Consider the following 24,117-nt stretch of genomic DNA (forward strand, 5'->3'; position numbering starts at 1 on the left):
CCCAACCAGTCCCCACAGATATTCTGGTTGGCAAAGGGTGGTGAGAATAACGGGTTTTGGTAGAGGACAGAAGCCAGCCTTCAGGCAGCCGACTTCTCTTTGCTGTTAAGACAATGAGAAACCAGCTGCAGGCAGGGCTGTCTGGATGACCTTAGAGGGTGCCTGGTCTCCAGGAGTGTTGTCTGCTCAAGACGGCCAGTGCTGGGCACACTCACGATGGTGACTTTCATACTGGGAAGGAACTGTGGAGGGTCTGGCTCGAATCTTGATGGAGATTAGCTGAAATTTGAAAAGGAAGCTTATAGGGATGTGATAGGTCTGTCCCACACCCTGGTAGTAAACATCATGGGGTAACAGCAGAGGATTTTTAGTCAAGCAGACCTAAACTTGAACCCCAGGCTCTGGGATCCTCTCCATAGAGCTTTAATGTTTCATGTCTGTACCAGGCAAGAAGGTCCCTGCTCTGGGCTCTACATTTTAGAAGGTCTTGCTCTGTCTGTGCACCTGCTCTCAGTGGTAAGAGTCCACAGAGGTAAGGGGACCTGCCCACCCAAAGCCAGAGCTTCTAAACTAGGCTGTGGGAATCCAAGATCCTGACATTCCCTGACCAAATGACCTTTAGTCATCTTGCAGGATCTGGACACCTCTTCCTTGGGTCCATCTTCCCAGGGACAGACCAAGCCACTGGTGTGAACAATCCTAAGCCCAAGGGGTGGTCAAGGAGAGATGTTTGCAGGTGCTGTGGACAAAGCTTGGGCTTACTGGCATGTTCCCACATGTGTGAGTGAGGCCCCTCATGGTGCAGATGGAACCAGGAATGGGAAACAGTAAGGGAGGAGCTTTGTCTAGGCCGGAGGCCACTGCATCCCTTGCAGCCTTCTCTGTTCAATTTTGAACGTGACCTTGGCTTTTAGGTCTTTGTGAAAGTTTATTTGTCAAGATGAAAGGAGAAAATATATACTTATCAGTTTTATTAGCTTTATTTTTAACTTTTAAATATTTAAACATATGGAATGTGGATCTCTTGCCCTGTACCCTGCTAACGTTAGGAGCAGGCATGCCTGCCTCTCAACTTATTATGAATATTAAATAAAATATCATATATAAAAGAAATTCTGCTTCAGAAAATGAGACCAAGTATGTTGCTGGTAATCTCCATATCCTTCTTAAAATGCATCAAGAGTCATCTTTGTATAAGTCTGGAAAAAAGTGATTTGGAGGCCCTAAGAAACCTCAGCATCTACATATATTACCTGAGGTTTTATGTCAGTCACTCAGTTGGTAAAGTATTGAAGGTTCAAGTTTAAATCTTACCTGGAAAGAACAACACATTACACTGTGATAACATTGGCTTGGATTCATTTGTAAAACTATCTTGATAGTCACGAGCTGGGATCTGAGGGGACAGGAGAGAAAACAGGCAAGTTTCAATGAGGAAGGAGATTTTTGGATGGTGGAAAAAGCCCAGAATTGAGAAATCCAGGGAGGGCACCAGAGGTGGGTGGAGAACAGCTAGAAGCAGCCTGAGGACAGCAGGTATCTGGGGATTGTGGGAAGGATGTGGGAGAGAGGTCCAGGAAGACCTCAAGGGAAGTTTTGCCCTTGACACTTTTGTTGGGGTCAACCCTGACATTGCCTGCAGCAGAGGGAAAATATCTGGGAAAGGTGTTTTTTTTTTTTTTTAAACACAAACAAGGCTTCGTTTTGAGACCCTGTAAAAAGTTTTTTCAGATGTTCATAGCTGCGTACATGTCTAATCAGGATTGAAACCACAGAAACCTCCAATAGCAAACACGTTTTTCGAAACATACAAAAAGAAAGGATGTACATTACAATGACCCTTAAGATATTATAAGATTCTGAAATGCCTTAAGAATTCTGAAAGATTAAACTATTGTCACTACAGATTCAAACCTAAGTATACTTCACTGTGTCTCAAGATTTAAAAATTGGCAGTTTCCTCCCTTTCAATTCAAAGAATATTCACTGAGTCCTGCTTTTCCAGGTACTATGCCAGGCACCAGGATACAGTGATGCACAAGACACACAGTCCCTGCCCTCAGGAGCTTAGAGTTGAGTGAGGGCCATAAACATGTGTACAGACAGAAAAGTCTGAGCTAGAGAAGAGGGGGGCCAGGGTGCCTACTGGTCAGGGAAGGGCTCTTCCACATAGTAACATTTACATGGAAAGATGCAGGATGAACAGGACCCAGCATGTTCCTGGATGAGGAAACAGCATGTGCAAAAGCCCTGAGGCTGGAAAGAGTCGGGGAATTTGAGGAATAGGACATCAGCAGGAGCGGGGGTAGGAGCCAGTTTACTCAGGGCTTCTGGACCATAGAAAGCCTTTTGGATTATATTCGAAGTTCAGTGGGAAACCATTGAAGGGTTAGAAATAGGGGGTGACGTGATCCAACCTTGACTTTAAGGAAAGTTGTTTAGTGCTACGTAGAGAGTGAACTCGGTCAGGAGCCCATCGTGGATAGGGAATCCGTTAGGAAGCTCTGGAGGAGTCTACACCAGGGCAACCTGAGCTAGGCCAGTGGCAGAGGAAAGGAGAGCAATGGTTAGTGGGTTTGAGATGTGTTTGGGGTAACACTGATGCAACTTGTTGATGGGGATGTGTGAGATGGGGGTACAGAAGGTGGAAGAATCCATGTGATGCTTGGGTGTCTAGGTGGAGTGCTTTGATGGGGGCTAATCATGGAGACTGGGAAGAACGCGAAGGTGCAAGGTGTGGTTAAGAACCAAGCATTCGATTTGTATGAAGTTACTCTGTGATGTCTGAGAGGGAATAGTGAGTAGGCCGCTGGACGCAAAGTCTGAAGTTCGGAGACCAGGATTAGACTGGAGAGGTAAATTTTAGACCCATCATCTGACAGATACTGCTTAAAGCCGAGAGGATTGGTAAGATTACCTAAGAGACATAATAAAAAGAGAGGAGAGGGCTTCCCTGGCGGCGCAGTGGTTGAGAGTCCGCCTGCCGATGCAGGGGACGCGGGTTCGTGCCCCGGTCCGGGAAGATCCCACATGCCGCGGAGCGGCTGGGCCCGTGAGCCATGGCCGCTGAGCCTGCGCGTCCGGAGCCTGTGCTCCGCAACGGGAGAGGCCACAGCAGTGAGAGGCCCGCGTACCGCAAAAAAAAGAAAAAGAGAGAGAGGAGAGGAGGACCCATAGATCCCACCATCAAGAAATCAGGTAGAAAGAAGATCTAAGAAGGGGAATTAGAAGGAAATACCAGAGAGTGTGAGGGCAGGGGGGCCAATGAGAGTGAGGGTTTCAAGAAGGAGAGAGTGATCAGCTGTTGGAAATGCCACGGAGAGTTGAATTAGATGCAAAGAGAAAAGGATCCTTCTTTCAAGTTTTGCTGAACTTGGCTGGAGACATTTCAGTAGAGTGGTGGAATGGCAATTCTTTTGTAACTAGAACATTTAGTCAACTAACCATAACATCAATTCTTCAAACATTTTGAGGAAATGAGTGTGAAGTTAAGTACTTTTGTCCTCTAAGTGACTCAAAGAAATCGCTGGGAAACCTCAAGTTCGAATTCCTATGCTTATGGCTATATAGCTCTCTGGTTCTTTGTTGCTGAAACAGGGACCAAAGCATCAATGAACATACATTTTTAGGATGCTCTGGCATTTTTCCATTGTTCATCACTATCAATCTCAGGATGAATAGGTAAATATAACTAAATTTTTACTAATTATTTTTTATGAATATGTGGAACAAACAATTATAATAGCAGCTACTTTTTTGAACACTTACTGTATTCAATGCCCTGTGCTATACTCTTTCCAGGTATTAAACAATTTATTGCTAGTATTATTCCCAGTTTTCAGATGAATAAATGAAGTCTTGGTGAAATCATGTAACTCATTCATGAGTGGTGGAACCTAGGCATGAAGTTTTAACCACTGTGCTATACTGCTAACTTATCAACTCATAAAAATCAGTTTGGTTAAAAATGCAAACAATCAACAATTTGAACAACAATTTGTGAGTTAATTTATTTGAAATAGAATTAATTACTTTAACAGTTACCAACGGCCTTGAAATAATAGCTAGGATAAGTTTCCAAAGTCATATGAGGATTAGGACCATAGGTGGATGAGAGAGTTCAAAAGAAATAAGGCATAGGGCTTCCCTGGTGGCGCGGTGGTTGAGAGTCCGCCTGCTGATGCAGGGGACATGCGTTCGTGCCGTGGTCCGGGAAGATCCCACATGCCGCGGAGCGGCTGGGCCCGTGAGCCATGGCTGCTGAGCCTGCGCGTTCGGAGCCTGTGCTCCTCAACGGGAGAGGCCACAACAGTGAGAGGCCCGCGTACCACAAAAAAACAACAACAATAAAATACTGACACATGCTACAACATGGTTGAACCTCGAGGACAATACGCCTGGTGAATAAAGTCACCAGAGGATAAATACAGCGTGATTCCATGTGCATGTGACCTACAGCAGTCAAATTTGTAGAGACAGAAAACAGAATGGTTGTTGCCAGGAGCTGGGGTGGGAGAAATGGGGAGTTACTGTTTAATAGATACAGAGTTTCAGTTTTGCAGGATGAAAAGTGACAGGTGGTGGTGGTGATTATACAGCGTGAAGATACTGAATGCCACTGAACTGTACACTTAAAAATGGTTAAGATGGTAAACTTTGTTATGCGTATTTTACCAGGATTAAAAATAAAGATATATACAAATCATCTTAAGTAGCATGGCTTTAAAAAAATTTAGAAGAAGAGAAATTTAAGTTATATGAGGCTGTATGGACATTGATAACTAATTAGGAACTAATCTGAAAATATTTTCAGAGGCTTTCATGCATAATAAGGTATATATTAATATATAATGTCTAATTACATGTATAAGCAGATATCCAATTCTATAATTATATATATTGTAAAAATCTATTGTGTTCTCTTTGGTGATGAGAATTTTCTGGAGATAATGATGAAGGGAACTGTATGCATTAAGCTCAATTCAGATATTTTGTTCTGTTGCAGGTGTGTGGCCACTGGATCCCATGGTTTTGAGGCGCCATGAGACCCGCTGGCTCTTGGAAGCTTTGGTTCTGGGCAGCGATGCTCCTGCTTCCTGCTTCCGCTTCCGTGGTGAGCAGGGACAAGCCAGGTATCCAGGCCACCTCTTGTGCAGTCTCCAAATGTTATTTATATCTTTATTTAAAAAAAATATTAAACTAAATCTTATTAGGGTTGAAGAGGCCATAGATTCAATCTACTAGCACAAAATAGATAATAAGTTATTGTTTTACTCATTGACCTTCACATTGCACATTGAGAATGTCTAAAATTACATTTTTATATGCATATTATAGTAGTCTAAATAGCCTTTTCTTTCTCTCACTGATATTTACAAATATAAATATGTGTGTACATCTCTGTGTGTGTCTATTTTTCCCTTTCCCCTTTAAACGAAGTTTTTCAAGTTATTCAAATTGTAAGTACGGAAACCCATCCCCAGTTAGGATTAACCAAGGACATAACTAATGTTAATTACGGAAAAGTGAAAAACAGAATAAGAAATAGAAAAGGAAATGTAGTTTAATTATATATCAATTTTGTAGTATCTCAGATGAGGCAAACAAAAGATTAACAGTCATGAGAGCACTTTTTGAACTAAATAGATAATATTTATTTGCAACTGTTCAGTTATCAACCTCATAAATATTTCCAAAGGACTTGAAGGCAATTTGAAACATTCACTTCCACTTCTGATTTTTAAAAATGATCCGGTGGCTAATTTGGAAGGCTTTTCTTGAAGACTGAGTGTGCGTAAGTTACTGACCTTAATGTACTTCGCATTCCAGAGTTGAACTAGACACATTGAAAAGCCATTTGCTGAGCAAAGAGAGCCTTCAACTCACCTTCTATGCAAAGGATCACATATGATATATTCTGACCATGATCACATATGATGATGTGTCCTGAGACTATGAGTCTTATTGTGCTTATTCTTTTGAATGTTTCTTTCAGAATTTTTGCTAAACAGGTATAAACATACCCTAGTAGAGACTTTTGAGTTTGAAGCACTCATAAAATAAAAACAATCTCTTATAAAGATATCAAACATCTGAGTCAGAGTGTTTTGTAAGTCTTTATGATTTTTTACTAATTTGGCAGGAGGTACATTTCATAAAATAATCTACATGAAAGTTTGAATATTCTACCACTGTGCAAATGACATCCTGTGGCTATCATACTTTTTTTGGGGGAAACTCTTTTTTTCAGAAAAATCGGGTGTGACTCATGGCAAAAAGAAGTCCCTAGGGCACGGAGTTTATTCTGATAATGTTGCTACTCTTCTGAATTAAAAAAATATATATTTATTTATTTGGACTACGCCAGTTCTTAGTTGCAGCATGTGGGCTCTTAGTTGTGGCACACAGACTTCTTAGTTGCAGCACGCATGAGGGATCTAGTTCCCTGACCAGGGATCGAGCCCCAGGCCCCCTGTGTTGGGAGCACAGAGTCTTACCCACTGGACCAGCAGGGAAGTCCCTCTTCTGAATCTTTTTTACATCTCTTCCTTTTAAGAGACGTAGCAGGAAATGCAATTTGCTACTTAATCAGAGGGGATAGGACTTTTTTGGTTTGAAAGGAGAATGAATCAGTTTCTAGGCACGTGCTAGTGTGTAATAAATAAATGTTCCTGATGATATTGATTTGAAGGATCTACATAAATGGTTTTCCAATTTCAGTGTGAGCAAGAAATATCTGGGGTACTGATTCTGGAGTCCCACTCCCAGAGATTCCTATGATGCGGGGCAGCCTGGGGTGGGATTCAGTAATTTACATCTTTAACCAGCTCCCCAGGTGAATCTAATGCCGTTTGTTTGTGGGAAACAGAGGAACACTCACCTTTGGGATGATTAACAATTTCTTTTTATTATTATTATTTTTTTCTTAGCTGGTTGTCTTGCACCTTACACTACCAGGTTGCATTTCTTTATTTATTTAGACTTTAATAACTTTTTTGGGAGGGGTAAGAGCACTTAGCATGAGCTCCTCTCTGGTAACAAATTTCTAGGTGTATAATATGGTATACCGTTCGCTATAGATCTTGCGAACTGTACTGATCATCTCGTGTAACTGTGAAACTTCTCCATCTTGGGATTCCCCTGAATGTTTTGCTCTTACAGCTTGGCTATCTCAATTCTTTAATCAGGTTATATTGTACGTAGGAAGACTGAAATGCATATATTCTGGCCCAATTTACCCTACCAAATTAATCTTTCTGAAAGATCTTCCTAAGAGTGTGAATTCCAAATTAATTGGAACTCTAGAAAGATTCACGTAACCTGAAGCTTTTTTATCGGGGCATTTGGTAGGAGATGCTTGTGAAACAGCCCACGCTAAACGTGCCACGGAAATTGCTTAACTGCAAGTATCGTTTGCTTTCATTGAAAATGTCAGCACAGCCTTGTCATAAGTATTACTGAAGAGTATAACATTTCGGGCCTGGCAGGGGCTCTTCTCATGTCTCGTGTGTCTGATTCATAGCACAAAGTTCCCTTTTTAGTTTCCTCATGTGCAGACCTGTGCCTGTGGTCACTAACCATTTACCGGAGGGAAGTGATTACAGCCTAAAAATAAAATATAACAAATCTGAGGGAGAGGCTAGGGTTTCAGCTCTGGAGTCTGTGAAGTTGTCAACAATCTGCTGTTAAATACATGAAGGATAAATCGAGTCTTTTAATTGCTTTACTTAACTCAATGGTGTTCCTAACGATTGCTTGCAATATTGGGCCAGTTGGGATGGAATTCAAGAGTAATATGGAGGGATTCGATAACACCTTTAATATTAAAATCTTGAAGCTATTCAGAATTAGCAACTCCATATTCTTTCGTCAGTTTTACTATTATGTTGAGATTATGACATAAGGCATGTTTGCATATTTTCACACTGCAGATAAACAATTTGAATGTGGCCGTTTCAGTTTAGTTGTCAAAAGAGGGTGGGGAAGAGAGCTGTATTAATAAATACACATCACAGAGATCATCTCAAAACTTGCTTTAATTACTTTCTTAAAACTTTTCTCTATGATAGAAGCTTATGTCTCATAATGGTTCCTATTTCTCACGCATTTCCCTTAATCTGTTCTAAGGCAAAAGTACTGAGTTATCATCAAAAGTAATAAAGACAGAAAATAAGGTAAGAAAGAGCAGTAAGAAAAGCCAGACTCAATAGAGAGATAATAGAATGCCATCCCTTTCACTTATGGTAAAATTTCAGGTTAAGTGTCTTGATGGAATTGATTATAAACTTAGGCCCCAAACTATACACATACACCCTTTTAAACTAGTTTTCTATTGATTATAAGGAAAAACTATTCTTCTGAAATTTGGCTTTTAGTAATCGACACACACACACAGAGTCGAAGTATGCTATTATATAGAGAGTTTTATTTTGTGTTTTGAAGAATTCCTCATGTTCAGTATGGTACCAGATAAGAGTCCTACTGCTGACAAACGTACTTTGTAACTCCTAGATTTTTAAAGTGCAGGAAAGCTTCATTAAATAAAGGTTATAGCTCCTAACCTGGTATACTCCTCTGGGGGAAGAGTTTTGGATAAAAAATTAGCAGTGAAGGCTCTGTGACCCCTCATTACCTCTTTGTTAATATAGCTGTGTTCCCATTTTTTTCTCGTTTGGTCACTTTTCCATATTTTTTTGTTATATTCTGGTCCAAGGTGCTAACGTCTTGTTGTTAACCATTGTTGTTCTCCCAACCTAGGATACTCTGTAATCCTTCATCAGACGTATTAGCAAAGTATGAAGTGTACAGGAGTCCCCAGGGCAACTAGTAACAATGAAATGAAAGGCCTCTGTCAATGAGAAGTCTGTCAGCCTTTAAAAAAAAAAGCAAAACACCTCAAGGCTGTTATTTTGATCCATTTATGAAAAGAAAACAAACTAGTTTTATGTCCGTGGTAAATTACTGCTCTTCAACTTCCCCAACCCTGATCTTGAGACAAATGCTGTGTCATGAGTTTTGTCACTAAAGGTAAAAAAAAACAATTTCCCTAATGCATGTTAGAAAACAAGAGTGATACCTGTCAGAGTGGCCATCATCAAAAAAACCACCAATAACAAATGCTGGAGAGGATGTGGAGAAAAGGGAACCTCGTGCACTGTTGGTGGGAATGCAAACCACTGTTGGTGGGATGTAAACCACTGTTGGTGGTGCAGTCACTGTGGAGCACTGTATAGAGCTTCCTCAAAAAACTAAAACTAGGGCTTCCCTGGTGGCACAGTGGTTGAGAGTCCGCCTGCCAATGCAGGGGACACGGGTTCATGCCCCGGTCCGGGGAGATCCCACATGCTGCGGAGCGGCTGGGCCCGTGAGCCATGGCTGCTGAGCCTGCGCGTCCCGAGCCTGTGCTCCACAACGGGAGAGGCCACAGCAGTGAGAGACCTGCGTACAGCAAAAAAAACAAAAAACAAAAAACAACTAAAACTAGAACTACTACATGACCCAGCAATCCCACTCCTGGATATATATCCCGAAAAAAACAAAAACACTAATCTGAAAAGATACATGCACCCCAGTGTTCACAGCAGCACTATTTACAATAGCCAAGATATGGAAGCAACCTAAGTGTCCATCAACAGATGAATGGACAAAGAAGATGTGTATATATACAATGGAAAATTATTCAGCCATAAAAAAGAACGAAATTTTGCCATTTGCAGCAACATGGACAGACTTGGAGGGAGTTATGCTTAGTGAAATAAGTCAGAGAAAGAAAAATACTGTAGGTTATCGCTTACATGTGGAACTAAAAAATAAAATGAACTAGTGAATATAACAAAAAAGAAACAGACTCACAGATGTAGAGAACAAACTAGTGGTTACCAGTGGGGAGAGCGAAGGAGGGGCAGGATAGGGCGAGGGGATTAAGAGATACAAATTATTATGTATAAGATAAATAAACCACAAGGATATACTGTACAATACAACACAGGGAATACAGCTAATATTTTATAATAACTATAAATGGAGTATAACCTTTAACATTTTTGAATCACTATGTTGTACACCTGAAACATATAATATTGTACATCAAATATACCTCGATAAAAAAAGAGTGATAAATAGAACGCCTGTGAAACTGGGCAGATTTAACTGTGATTTTACAGGTAATAATAATTCCATAATATGTTATGTGGACTCCAGAGGATATGAAGAAATAGAAAAAAATAAAGCAGGTGAAATGGACAAGAGAGAAATATTGCAATTTCTCAGGAGATAGCTGTTGCCCTTCCTCCCTTCTGGCCTTACCTCCTGTGTAATGCCATCCATCCCTGTGGCTTTAAGTATGGTTTGTATGTCAATCACTCCCAAATTTACCTCACAGCCCGCCCCTCTTTTGCGTTCCATACCCATATTTCCTAATGGCACCTTGAACTTGACATTTCTAACTGCGTGGCTTTTCCACCGCAGCTGAATTCACTCGTCACAACTCCATTTCTTCCTCTAGTGGCATTCATTTCAGTAAACTCACCTGTTACCCAGCTGAGCAAGGCATCTCCCCCTCCTCCCTACGTTCAGTCTGTTATCACGTCCTGTTGATTCTTTTTTTTTTTAACAAGAAAAAATTTTTTAAATTTATTAAATTTATTTATTTTTGGCTGCGTTGGGTCTTTGTTACTGGGTGCGGGCTTTCTCCACTTGCGGCGAGCGGGGGCTACTCTTCGTTGCGGTGCGTGGGCTTCACCGCGGTGGCTTCTCTTGTTGCGGAGCACGGACTCTAGGCATGCGGGCTTCAGTAGTTGTGGTGCATGGGCTCTGTAGTTGTGGCTCGTGGGCTGTAGAGCGCAGGCTCAGTAGTTGCGGTGCACGGGCTTAGTTGCTCCATGGCACGTGGGATCTTCCCAGACCAGGGCTCGAACCCGTGTCCTCTTCATTGGCAGGCGGGTTCTTAACCACTGCGCCACCAGCAAAGTCCCCATCCTGTCCGTTCTTGTGTCTCAGTTCCTTCCCCCTTGTCCATCGTCAGTGTCACCTCTATAAGTTACCACCCTATCTGGCCTCCAAGAGTATGAGCATGTGGGTGAGGGTGCCAGATGAAATACCGGCCACCCAGTTAAGTTTGAAGTGGGACAGATAATGAAAACATTTTAGTATAAGTATGCTCCAAATATTGCATCGGAAATACGTATACTAAAAATATTTTTGTTCTTTATCTGACATTCAAATTTCATTGGGCACCTTTGTTTTTATTTGCTGTATTTGGCAATCCTACATGGTATGAAGGGAGCAGAGGGTGTTTCATTATTTACAGGGTGGTCAGGGAGGGCTGACCTCATCGAGGGGCAGTTAAGCAGAGACAGGAAGGTAGTAAGAGAGTGAAGCACGTGATCACCTGGAAAGAAGCACATGCCAAGGCCCCGGGGCAGGGGCGTGCTCAGCGTGTAGGAGAAACGAGACAGAGCGGGAGACTGGAGTCCAGTGAGGAAGGAGGAGAGGGGCATGTGCCCCTCAGAAAGGCATCTGTGCTTTATGTGTTGTCAGCATCTGATTTCTGAGCCTGCAAGCTCAAAGGCTAGACCTTGGACTCTGGTAAAATTCACCAGAGCAGCAGACACTGCCCTGTGAGACCTCTTGGGAGATGCTAAAACCTTGCCCTCTAGGAGTACCAACGGGTAGGCTTCTGAATTTATATCTTTCAGTCACATATCTCCCCTAAAGACCTCTCAACAAGCCTTAATTCACAGGTAGTTTAATATTGTAATATGAGTTATTCATGATACATTTAAGTACAAATGGGTGGAAACATGTACACTTAGCAAAGTTAAAATATAAAGTATATATCCACTAAACAAATGATATATTTCCTTTCTTTGCAATCAGTAAAGTGGTATATTAATAGCTTAAGTAATGCTAAGAGCCCTCTACAAATTGTAAAGGTGTAACAGAACATGTATACATTTATTTTTCAGGATGCCTCTAGTTTTGACTTTTCCCCTTGTCTTTGTGGTGCACAAGGAATGACTTCACTCCTGGTTTTTCCTAAGGCCAGAGGCCTCTGGGGCCACAGAGAGTGACTGGTGCGTTTTCTGTATGAGCATCAGCAAAATACACACATCTTTTAGGTATTCAATCAGCAGGGAAAAAATGGAAAGTTAAAAGAATGGATTTAAATCTGTTCTGGGCTTTTTAGCTATTTGAGAGGAGAAAGAAGGAATTGAACATGACTTCCGTGATTAAACTGAAGACGTTTATATATGAGTGGGTATAGAAAGACCAGAACAATGATAGGAAAAATATGTTTTAAAAGACATGTGATCTAATCTCCAGACTAGAATGCTTAACAATATAATAGGAGGCCCAGTCAGCAGGTGAAAACAAGCATGAGGATTTAGAGATTAAGGGAACAAGTGATTTTTTTTTAAGCACGTGTTTCATACTGAGAGTGGGGACAAAGTATATTTGTGTCATGAGTTTTGTCACTAAAGGTAAAAAAAAACAATTTCCCTAATGCATGTTAGAAAACAAGAGTGATACCTGTCAGAGTGGCCATCATCAAAAAAACCACCAATAACAAATGCTGGAGAGGATGTGGAGAAAAGGGAACCTCGTGCACTGTTGGTGGGAATGCAAACCACTGTTGGTGGGATGTAAACCACTGTTGGTGGTGCAGTCACTGTGGAGCACTGTATAGAGCTTCCTCAAAAAACTAAAACTAGGGCTTCCCTGGTGGCACAGTGGTTGAGAGTCCGCCTGCCAATGCAGGGGACACGGGTTCATGCCCCGGTCCGGGGAGATCCCACATGCTGCGGAGCGGCTGGGCCCGTGAGCCATGGCTGCTGAGCCTGCGCGTCCCGAGCCTGTGCTCCACAACGGGAGAGGCCACAGCAGTGAGAGACCTGCGTACAGCAAAAAAAACAAAAAACAAAAAACAACTAAAACTAGAACTACTACATGACCCAGCAATCCCACTCCTGGATATATATCCCGAAAAAAACAAAAACACTAATCTGAAAAGATACATGCACCCCAGTGTTCACAGCAGCACTATTTACAATAGCCAAGATATGGAAGCAACCTAAGTGTCCATCAACAGATGAATGGACAAAGAAGATGTGTATATATACAATGGAAAATTATTCAGCCATAAAAAAGAACGAAATTTTGCCATTTGCAGCAACATGGACAGACTTGGAGGGAGTTATGCTTAGTGAAATAAGTCAGAGAAAGAAAAATACTGTAGGTTATCGCTTACATGTGGAACTAAAAAATAAAATGAACTAGTGAATATAACAAAAAAGAAACAGACTCACAGATGTAGAGAACAAACTAGTGGTTACCAGTGGGGAGAGCGAAGGAGGGGCAGGATAGGGCGAGGGGATTAAGAGATACAAATTATTATGTATAAGATAAATAAACCACAAGGATATACTGTACAATACAACACAGGGAATACAGCTAATATTTTATAATAACTATAAATGGAGTATAACCTTTAACATTTTTGAATCACTATGTTGTACACCTGAAACATATAATATTGTACATCAAATATACCTCGATAAAAAAAGAGTGATAAATAGAACGCCTGTGAAACTGGGCAGATTTAACTGTGATTTTACAGGTAATAATAATTCCATAATATGTTATGTGGACTCCAGAGGATATGAAGAAATAGAAAAAAATAAAGCAGGTGAAATGGACAAGAGAGAAATATTGCAATTTCTCAGGAGATAGCTGTTGCCCTTCCTCCCTTCTGGCCTTACCTCCTGTGTAATGCCATCCATCCCTGTGGCTTTAAGTATGGTTTGTATGTCAATCACTCCCAAATTTACCTCACAGCCCGCCCCTCTTTTGCGTTCCATACCCATATTTCCTAATGGCACCTTGAACTTGACATTTCTAACTGCGTGGCTTTTCCACCGCAGCTGAATTCACTCGTCACAACTCCATTTCTTCCTCTAGTGGCATTCATTTCAGTAAACTCACCTGTTACCCAGCTGAGCAAGGCATCTCCCCCTCCTCCCTACGTTCAGTCTGTTATCACGTCCTGTTGATTCTTTTTTTTTTTAACAAGAAAAAATTTTTTAAATTTATTAAATTTATTTATTTTTGGCTGCGTTGGGTCTTTGTTACTGGGTGCGGGCTTTCTCCACTTGCGGCGAGCGGGGGCTACTCTTCGTTGCGGTGCGTGGGCTTCACCGCGGTGGCTTCTCTTGTTGCGGAGCACGGACTCTAGGCATGCGGGCTTCAGTAGTTGTGGTGCATGGGCTCTGTAGTTGTGGCTCGTGGGCTGTAGAGCGCAGGCTCAGTAGTTGCGGTGCACGGGCTTAGTTGCTCCATGGCACGTGGGATCTTCCCAGACCAGGGCTCGAACCCGTGTCCTCTTCATTGGCAGGCGGGTTCTTAACCACTGCGCCACCAGCAAAGTCCCCATCCTGTCCGTTCTTGTGTCTCAGTTCCTTCCCCCTTGTCCATCGTCAGTGTCACCTCTATAAGTTACCACCCTATCTGGCCTCCAAGAGTATGAGCATGTGGGTGAGGGTGCCAGATGAAATACCGGCCACCCAGTTAAGTTTGAAGTGGGACAGATAATGAAAACATTTTAGTATAAGTATGCTCCAAATATTGCATCGGAAATACGTATACTAAAAATATTTTTGTTCTTTATCTGACATTCAAATTTCATTGGGCACCTTTGTTTTTATTTGCTGTATTTGGCAATCCTACATGGTATGAAGGGAGCAGAGGGTGTTTCATTATTTACAGGGTGGTCAGGGAGGGCTGACCTCATCGAGGGGCAGTTAAGCAGAGACAGGAAGGTAGTAAGAGAGTGAAGCACGTGATCACCTGGAAAGAAGCACATGCCAAGGCCCCGGGGCAGGGGCGTGCTCAGCGTGTAGGAGAAACGAGACAGAGCGGGAGACTGGAGTCCAGTGAGGAAGGAGGAGAGGGGCATGTGCCCCTCAGAAAGGCATCTGTGCTTTATGTGTTGTCAGCATCTGATTTCTGAGCCTGCAAGCTCAAAGGCTAGACCTTGGACTCTGGTAAAATTCACCAGAGCAGCAGACACTGCCCTGTGAGACCTCTTGGGAGATGCTAAAACCTTGCCCTCTAGGAGTACCAACGGGTAGGCTTCTGAATTTATATCTTTCAGTCACATATCTCCCCTAAAGACCTCTCAACAAGCCTTAATTCACAGGTAGTTTAATATTGTAATATGAGTTATTCATGATACATTTAAGTACAAATGGGTGGAAACATGTACACTTAGCAAAGTTAAAATATAAAGTATATATCCACTAAACAAATGATATATTTCCTTTCTTTGCAATCAGTAAAGTGGTATATTAATAGCTTAAGTAATGCTAAGAGCCCTCTACAAATTGTAAAGGTGTAACAGAACATGTATACATTTATTTTTCAGGATGCCTCTAGTTTTGACTTTTCCCCTTGTCTTTGTGGTGCACAAGGAATGACTTCACTCCTGGTTTTTCCTAAGGCCAGAGGCCTCTGGGGCCACAGAGAGTGACTGGTGCGTTTTCTGTATGAGCATCAGCAAAATACACACATCTTTTAGGTATTCAATCAGCAGGGAAAAAATGGAAAGTTAAAAGAATGGATTTAAATCTGTTCTGGGCTTTTTAGCTATTTGAGAGGAGAAAGAAGGAATTGAACATGACTTCCGTGATTAAACTGAAGACGTTTATATATGAGTGGGTATAGAAAGACCAGAACAATGATAGGAAAAATATGTTTTAAAAGACATGTGATCTAATCTCCAGACTAGAATGCTTAACAATATAATAGGAGGCCCAGTCAGCAGGTGAAAACAAGCATGAGGATTTAGAGATTAAGGGAACAAGTGATTTTTTTTTAAGCACGTGTTTCATACTGAGAGTGGGGACAAAGTATATTTCCACTAACGAATGAAGAGAGTATCATAGGTACTCTATTTTGTTTAGAACATTTTTTTTTTTTTTTTTTTTGCAGTATGCAGGCCTCTCACTGTTGTGGCCTCTCCCGTTGTGGAGCACAGGCTCCGGATGTGCAGGCTCAGAGGCCATGGCTCACGGGCCCAGCTGCTCCGCGGCATGTGGGATCCTCCCGCACCGGGCCACGAACCCGCGTCCCCTGCATCGGCAGGCAGACTCTCAACCACTGCGCCGCCAGGGAAGCCCTAGAACATGTTTTTGAGAAGGATGTTCAGTATAGAGAAGAAAGCTGGACTATGGGAAACGAATTTTATTTCAGCTTTGCCATTGAATTACTATGTGATCTGGGGGGAAATCACATAAGTTCTCTTGAATGATTTGTTCTTCGGCCCTCAGGTTTCTAATTGTTAGAGGGAGAGAAGGGTAAAATGTATGTAATTACACACACTTGTAAAATGTGTGTAATTACACACATTTGTAAAATGTATGTAATTTTTTGTAGATAATCTAGATAAAATCTTCCCCAAATCTGACCTAGTTGTCTTCTTTTCTCATTCCTTTACCCCCTTTCAATATCCTTCCAACCCTATAAGCTGCCCAGATCCTTCAAGCTAAGTCAGGAGGAAAGTGGGTCTGAAAATCACTGACAGCATCTTAGCATGAATTTGTCAAAAACTTCTGCATTTATGTTTCAAAAGGTCTGTTGATTAAGGGCCCCTAAATAGTGCATCTTTTGTGGTGAAATTTTAGTAATTACTTTTGAAAGCTTCCCAAGAGCCTTTGAAATGACACTGCTGCCGGGATTCTCCTGACTACCTGACAGGATGCTTGGATATTTGGGTCTTATCAGTAGTTCTTCAAGATAGCACGCACATTTATGCAAAAAGTATGCTTTACTTTATGTTAAAATGCAAGTGTCAATGCTTAAAGAAATTAACATATCCAACTTTTAATAGCCACTTCTACTGTGTTGCCATTTTTATGCAACAGACCAGGAGACTCATGCATTCAGCATATTGTGCCTTGAGTATTCCCCCAAAGAATTAACATTTAGTTGTTTTTTTAAACTTTAAATTGAAGTCGAATAAAATTGAGTTAAAATTGAATATATATATATATTCTTTTTCAGATTCTTTTCCGTTATAGGTTATTACAAGATATTGAGTATAGCTCCCTGTGCTATATAGTAGGTCCTTGTTGTTTACCTATTATATATATAGTAGTGTGTATATGTTAATCCCAAACTTCTAATTTATCCCTTCCCCCGTTTCCCCGTTGGTAACCGTAAGTTCATTTTCTATGTCTGTGAGTCTATTTCTGTTTTGTAAATAAGTTCATTTGTATCAGTTTTTGGATTCCACATATAAAGTGATATCATGATATTTGTCTTTGACTTACTTCACTTAAATTAACATTTAGTTTTCATTTGTTTTGTTCAGCTTTTCATAACAGCACATATTCTGGAAATATAAAGCTGTATTTGATTTTCATAAGCTAAAGACTTTAGTGAAGAAATACTTTCATAAATATTGCTGGAAATGTTCAATTTTCTTCACTTCAAAGTGACAGGTTTATTACTTTGACATCATCATATATTCATTAGATCCTCAGAAGAATTTAAATGAGATATATACTGCTTCCAACTTGGCAATAAGCTAACATAGCTTCCACTCATTACCGAAGTGTCACAGTAGGAAGTTCCTTCCACAGTCTGGATACTTGCTTTGCCAATCATCTATTCAGGTTTCCCTATATATGTTGTGAAGAATTTAAAGTTAACCTCATTTTCTACAGTCATATAGTTATTCAAAGTCATTGTAAAAATTTGATCACAATTTTGGTGTTTTGCAAAAATTATTTTGAGCTTAAAGTGTTTTCTCACAGACATGCTGTTTTGTATGACACACACTGGGGTCCACAGATCTTAGGTGCACAGTGTAATGAATTTTTGCTATGTATTTACACATCTGTGAAACTGCCATTCAGATCCAAATATAGAACTTTCCATGACCCCAGAAGGCTTTCCTGTAACTATCCCAGTTGACCCCCCACCAAGCTAATCAGTACTCTGACATAGATCAGTCATGCAATCTCTTGAATTTCACATAAATGGAATTCTGCAGTTTGTGTTCTTTGGGGAAAGGTATTTTTTTCCACTTACCATTGTACCTCTGAGATTCATCCAGGTCATTACATGCAGCAGTAGTTCATTCTTTTTTCTATACTTTTTTTATTGTATTTACCACAATTTGTTCATTTATCCTCTTGTCAATGGACATTTGGGTTGTTTCTCTCTGAGATTCAACCAGGTCATTACATGCAGCAGTAGTTCATTCTTTTTTCTATACTTTTTTATTGTATTTACCACAATTTGTTCATTTATCCTCTTGTCAATGGACATTTGGGTTGTTTCCAGTTTTGGATTATTACGAGTTATGCTGCGAGGAATATTCTCTTCTAAAAGAGCCATTTACACCATTTTTGTACTCATTTCTCTTGGGTCATTGAATTTCCAGGTCATAGCGTTCATGAGTATTTAGCTTTCGGAAACACTGCCAAACAATTTTCTAAAGTGGTTGTACTGTTCACCCCCACGAGCAACATAGACGAGACTTCCTTTTGCTCCACAGCCTCAACAGTATTTGATGCTGTCAGTTCTTTAATTTTTAGCCATTTAGTGGTATATCATTGTGGTTTTACTTTGCATTCCCCTGATCACTAATGATGTTAAGCACTATTTCATATGTGGGTTGGCATTTTGGATATTCTCTTTTGTGAAGTGCTTAGTTTTTTGGCACATTTTCAAAATAGGGTTTTCAATCCTTTCCCCGTTGATTTGTGAGAATTCTTTGTATGTTCTGGATATGATGCTTGATTGGATATACGTATTGTAATAGTCTGTGGCTAACCTTTTCACTCTTTTAGTGTTGTCTTGTGATTATTAAGATTTTAATGAAGTCCAGTTTATCAACCTTTCATGTTTTCTATGTCCCTATCAAGAAATATTTGCTACCCTCATTTCATGAAGATTTTACGTTTTTCTGTAGTTCGTTACTGTTTTCCCTTTCATGTTTAGGTCTAAGATCATCTCTAATGAATTTCTTTGCATGGTTTGAGGTAAGGGTCACAGTCCAGTGTTTTTCTACATGGACATTCAGTTGATCCAGAATCACTGACTGAAAAGACCATCCTTTTCCCATCGATTTGCAGTGGCCCTTTTGTGGTAAATAAGGAGACCACATGTGCATAGGTCTGTGTTTGGACTCTCTGTCCAATTAATCTATTTACATGTGCACCAAAATCACGTTATAAAAATCCCTGGTGTACAATAGTACACGTTCTCAGGCTTGTTCTTCAGTTTTGCCTTAGCTGTTCTACTTTTTTTTGGAGTTCACCTTAAATTTGAGAATCAGCTTGTCAGTTTTCACAGACACACACACACACACACACACACACACACACACAACCTGTTGGGATGTTAATTGTTATTGCACTACGTCTAGATATAAAATTGAGAATTGACATCTTAACAATACCGAGTCTTCCAGTCTAAATACTTGCTTAATCCACTCAGTCATTTAGGACTTTCTCTCTGCAACATTCTCTAGTCTTCAGTGCAGAGATCTTGATGAGATGCTTGGTTTTTATAAAGATGATGACGAACTCAGATAAAAAATGGGTAGGATTTCAATTTTCTCAAAAAAATGGGTAGTGTTTACAAAAGACCCGATTTTATTATTATTTAGGACCTGCAATCATGTTAAGATCTCTGAGACAGGAATTTCTTTAAAATATTCAACGCTATATATTTTAACTGTGTGGATTGCAGCTTTTAAATCTAAGTGGTAGCACTATTTATAATCCGATTTATTCTTCTGGTTAAATATATTAAGCTGATGCCCTGTCACCACCCTTGAAGTCTTTGACACATTTGTTAAATGAAGGGCTGAAAGGCTGAGCAGTTGACCAGGAGAACTGATAGTTTTCACTTCCATAGAGCAGGAGATCAGTTTGGTTTTCAGCAGTTTATCTCCTCTCTGCCATAAAAACTTTGAGGTCATTATACCCAGACATGAATTTTAGACATTTTAGAAAATTAAGGTTGTGATTGTATGATGCCAAAATAGTTCATCAATTTAGCTTAAGAACTGTCCAGTTGTACAGTTGGCATATTATAAAAACTAGCTGCAATTTTGTCTGGATTGGCTATTAATTTCCTAGAATCTAGCCTGAATTAAATTTAAGCAAACCCCAGATAATAAGAAATTAGTGTATGTATGTACATTACTATATTAGTGTGTCGTGGTGCAGTGAGTATGTAAATTCACTGTAAGGGGAGGCAAACTTTATCTTTTATTTCTTTGAACATCGTTAATTAGCATTAGCATATAATTAATACTTTCTCAATGATTTTTATGTCATTTATTTTTCATTATAGGCCACTTTGGTATGGCACAGGTCTGCTTTTGCTTTTTAGTTTTATTTTAATAACTTAGTTCAGGCTGCTCTAACAAGAATACCATAGGCTTGGAGGCTTAAACTATAGACGTTTATGTCACACAGTTCTGGAGGCTAAGAAGTCCGAGATCAGGCTGCCAGCCTGACCAAGTTCTGATTAGAACCCTCTTCCTGGTTTCCTCACAAGGCAGAGAGAGACAGAAAGAGTCCCTGTTCCTCCACCCTCTTGTAAGGACATCCATCCCATCACCAGGGCTCCACCCCTAGGGCCTCATCCAAACCTGATTCCCTCCCCAAAGCCCCATCTCCAGACAGCACCACACTGGGGATTAAGACCTCAGCATATGAATTTAGGGAGGGGTACAGTTAGTCCCATGCAGTCTCCTCCTGTTCTAAAGTTTAATATCACTAATACCTAAACCTGAATCCAAGGTGTGTGAAAATAGTAGTAGGTCACTTCTTCTAACATTAGAATATACTTTGAATATGAAAATTTAACGATATTAAAGCTAGCTAATTTCCTAATGTCGAGTATAGAGTGACAATTAGAACATTAGAGCAAACAGTAGCTAACACTGACAAGCGTTCCCTGTGTACCAGGGACTTCACATACATAACTACATGTATTCCTCACGAACACACTGTGAGGTGGGTAATACTCTTATCCTTATTTAAAAGCAATTTAATAAAGCGGTAATTTCTTTCCATTTTATCTTACATTTCTGATTGTATTGTGTGATTCAAATTTATTTGAAAAAAATGATAGACAATGTAGTGAAAATTCTCAATACCTTTTTTTTTCTTAATAGAGAAACAATGTCCTATACTGAGGAAAGAGGGACACCAGTTTACACCAGACTACAGAGACAACGTTGAAGTTTCAGGTAAGCATTACAGTTCTTCACAAAGAAACATTTTTGTGTAAAATTATCACCAAACACGTACTGTATTGTAGGTGACTCCTTCACATTGTAATTTAAGATAACACCAATATTAAAAAATTAAGCAAAGAAGTCAAATGATGTACAAAGATTTCTGAGCCCAGAATTCTACATCATTTAACCTAAGACCACCAACAACTCAACCTCTCGGAGAACAAAAGTTATTAAAAATTTTAAAAGTTGTATCCATTGTAGAAAGTTTGAAAAAAAGAAAAGAAAATGTATGAGAAAGAAGATCTCACTACCCAAATACAGTCATGATTCCCTTTTTGTAACATTCTTATCTTTCTCTTTCTCTTTTTTCCCTTCATCCTCCGTTTTCTCTCTCCACCCTTCCCCCACCCACATATGCACACGTAATCATAATACATATACTGCATTTGAAATCCGAGCATTTCCCCACATCAACATATATTTTTCTAAAGCACGATTTCTTTTAAAAGGCTGCTTAGATTTCAATTGAATGGCTGTAGTATTTTTTACTTAACTAATTTTCTGTCTTTAGCTATCAGAGCTGCTACAATAAACTACTCTGATTACTTATTTAGAATAATTCCTAGGTCAAAGAAAATTAATACTTGAATCTTTTGACATATATTTCATCCTCCTATATCCTAAACAGAGGGAAAAGAAATCAAGAAATTTTGCTGATCCCGTAAAGAGCAGATTTAACTTGAAATAAGTCAGTCTACAGATAAGGACTACAAAAAATCCTATTTAAAAGTTGGTATCTCTGTGAATTTACTAAATTTAATAAAACTGCTGGATTAAATCATTTGTCACATTTCACAGGTTTTGACCTAGGAGAGCGCTTTTCTCTGAGACGTGTGTTTTGTGAAGGTGATAAAACTTGTATCAAATTGGGAAGTTCATTTCTTATTAGAGACACCATGTAAGTAAAATAATTTTTCTTTACTTTTTAAAAAAATTATTTATTTTTATTTAGTTTATTTATTTTTGGCTGTGTTGGTCTTCGTTGCTGGGCGTGGGCTTTCTCTAGTTGCAGTGAGCGGGGGCTACTCTTCGTTGCAGTGCGCGGGCTTCTCACTGCGGTGGCTTCTCTTGCAGAGCACGGGCTCTAGGTGCGCGAGCTTCAGTAGTTGTGGCTCGTGGGCTCAGTAGTTGTGGCACACGGGCTTAGTTGCTCTGCGGCACGTGAGATCTTCCTGGGCCAGGGATCAAACCCATGTCCCCTGCATTGGCAGGTGGATTCTTAACCACTGCACCACCAGGGAAGCCCTTTCTTTATATTTTAATAATACAACATAAACTACTTTCTAAAGAGATTCCAAATAATTTGTTTAAAAATAAAAAGCCTTGTTGACAGTAACACAGTCACTTGAATGCTGTGGTAAATGTGTTGTTTGATTATTTGTGGTTTTTAGTAATCTTTACAAACTGATCTTGTTCTAGAGCGTAAATTTACATGTATAGATAGCGGCAGAATCTTTAGAGAATAGTAAGTAAATTTGTTTTTGAAGAAATATTATTTATGTTTAAATAGACATAACCAAAATTAGATTTTAAAACGTGAATTTTAAACATAAGACACAATGTAGACTTAGAGACAAAAGAGTGATATTTATTTCCACATGCTTCATGCATATAGATAAGCTCCATGGTAAATTAAAATAAAAGAACTTAGCCCTTACTGTATATTCATTTTATATATTGTGTAGAGTATATAGTAAAGAAAAGCCTTTTTCTTGGTCTTGTTACTCATTTCATTTCAAAATGAATTTACTGAAGGTTTTTTTTTATTGTTGGTTTATCTTTACTATACTTTTTCTCCTGATAAATATGAGATTAAAAAGAATGACTTGCCATTTAAATACTGACAAATTGTCAGCAATTATACAAGGCAATAATAATTCCCCATATGGTTGGCTATATGTAATTGGAGGATGGATCAATAGTAATTCAGAAAGCTTGAGTCATCAGGAAGGCAAATATAGCAATATACGGTCCTGATATTCAGCCTTTGAGTACAAGATGAACATTTCAGGGTGTGAATACACTGCAATGAATAAAGCATCAAATTCTGTTTGGGGGCTTCCCTGGCGGCGCAGTGGTTGAGAGTCCGCCTGCCGATGCAGGGGACGCGGGTTCGTGTCCCGGTCCGGGAAGATCCCACATGCCGCGGAGCGGCTGGGCCCGTGAGCCATGGCCGCTGAGCCTGTGCTTCCGGAGCCTGTGCTCCACAACGGGAGAGGCCACAACAGTGAGAGGCCCGCGTACCGCAAAATAAACTGCTCATTAATTGGTAAGAAATCAGAGGGCTAAAGAAGAGGGTAATTTGATACCAGGGGATGTAATGGGCGATTTGTCTGGTGGAGAACTTCAGCAGATGTCACTGTACAGATCTATGCTATTGTGGGCGTCTTAAGCCTGTAGGTGGCTTCACATGCAGGCATTAAACCCTCAGGGCTTGACAGCTTCCTATTTGGGTATTCATACGCAGCAAAGAAAAGTCAATATGTATCTCATCTATATTTCATATATATTGGTTTAGATGTTTCTTAACTACCAGTAGATAACTTTAATTAATGAATTTAAGCAAGGCAATAAATTCCCTTCCAAAAATTAAAATGCACTTTCTCTCTCGCCCTTTTCCTGATGATTTAAACCCCTCTAAGTCTGGCCAGGTGGCCAGAGTACTGGAGAGACAATCTTTGAAAATTCCTTGAGCCTGTGTATAAGAAGACGTAGTGAATTTTAAGTAGCTACATTAGAAAACTTCCTGCCACATTTAGACACTGCCATTCTCTCTTTTTTTTTTTTTTTTTTTT

At 40.0% G+C, this 24,117-nt stretch overlaps 1 protein-coding gene across 1 annotated transcript in view; it reads left to right on the plus strand.

The window, feature by feature from the left end:
• The first annotated feature begins 2,703 nt into the window (after positions 1 to 2,703).
• Positions 2,704 to 24,117, plus strand: part of COL19A1 (collagen type XIX alpha 1 chain) — a 381,858-nt gene continuing 360,444 nt past the window's right edge. The window contains exons 1-4 of the mRNA XM_007447208.1: positions 2,704 to 2,734; positions 5,006 to 5,113; positions 21,197 to 21,271; positions 22,121 to 22,220. Coding sequence (XP_007447270.1) covers positions 2,704 to 2,734; positions 5,006 to 5,113; positions 21,197 to 21,271; positions 22,121 to 22,220 — 314 coding nt within the window. The remainder of the gene's footprint in view (positions 2,735 to 5,005; positions 5,114 to 21,196; positions 21,272 to 22,120; positions 22,221 to 24,117) is intronic.

The sequence above is a fragment of the Lipotes vexillifer genome, unplaced genomic scaffold, assembly GCF_000442215.2.
Source record: "Lipotes vexillifer unplaced genomic scaffold, Lipotes_vexillifer_v1.1 scaffold1180, whole genome shotgun sequence".
Lineage (NCBI taxonomy): Eukaryota > Metazoa > Chordata > Mammalia > Artiodactyla > Lipotidae > Lipotes > Lipotes vexillifer.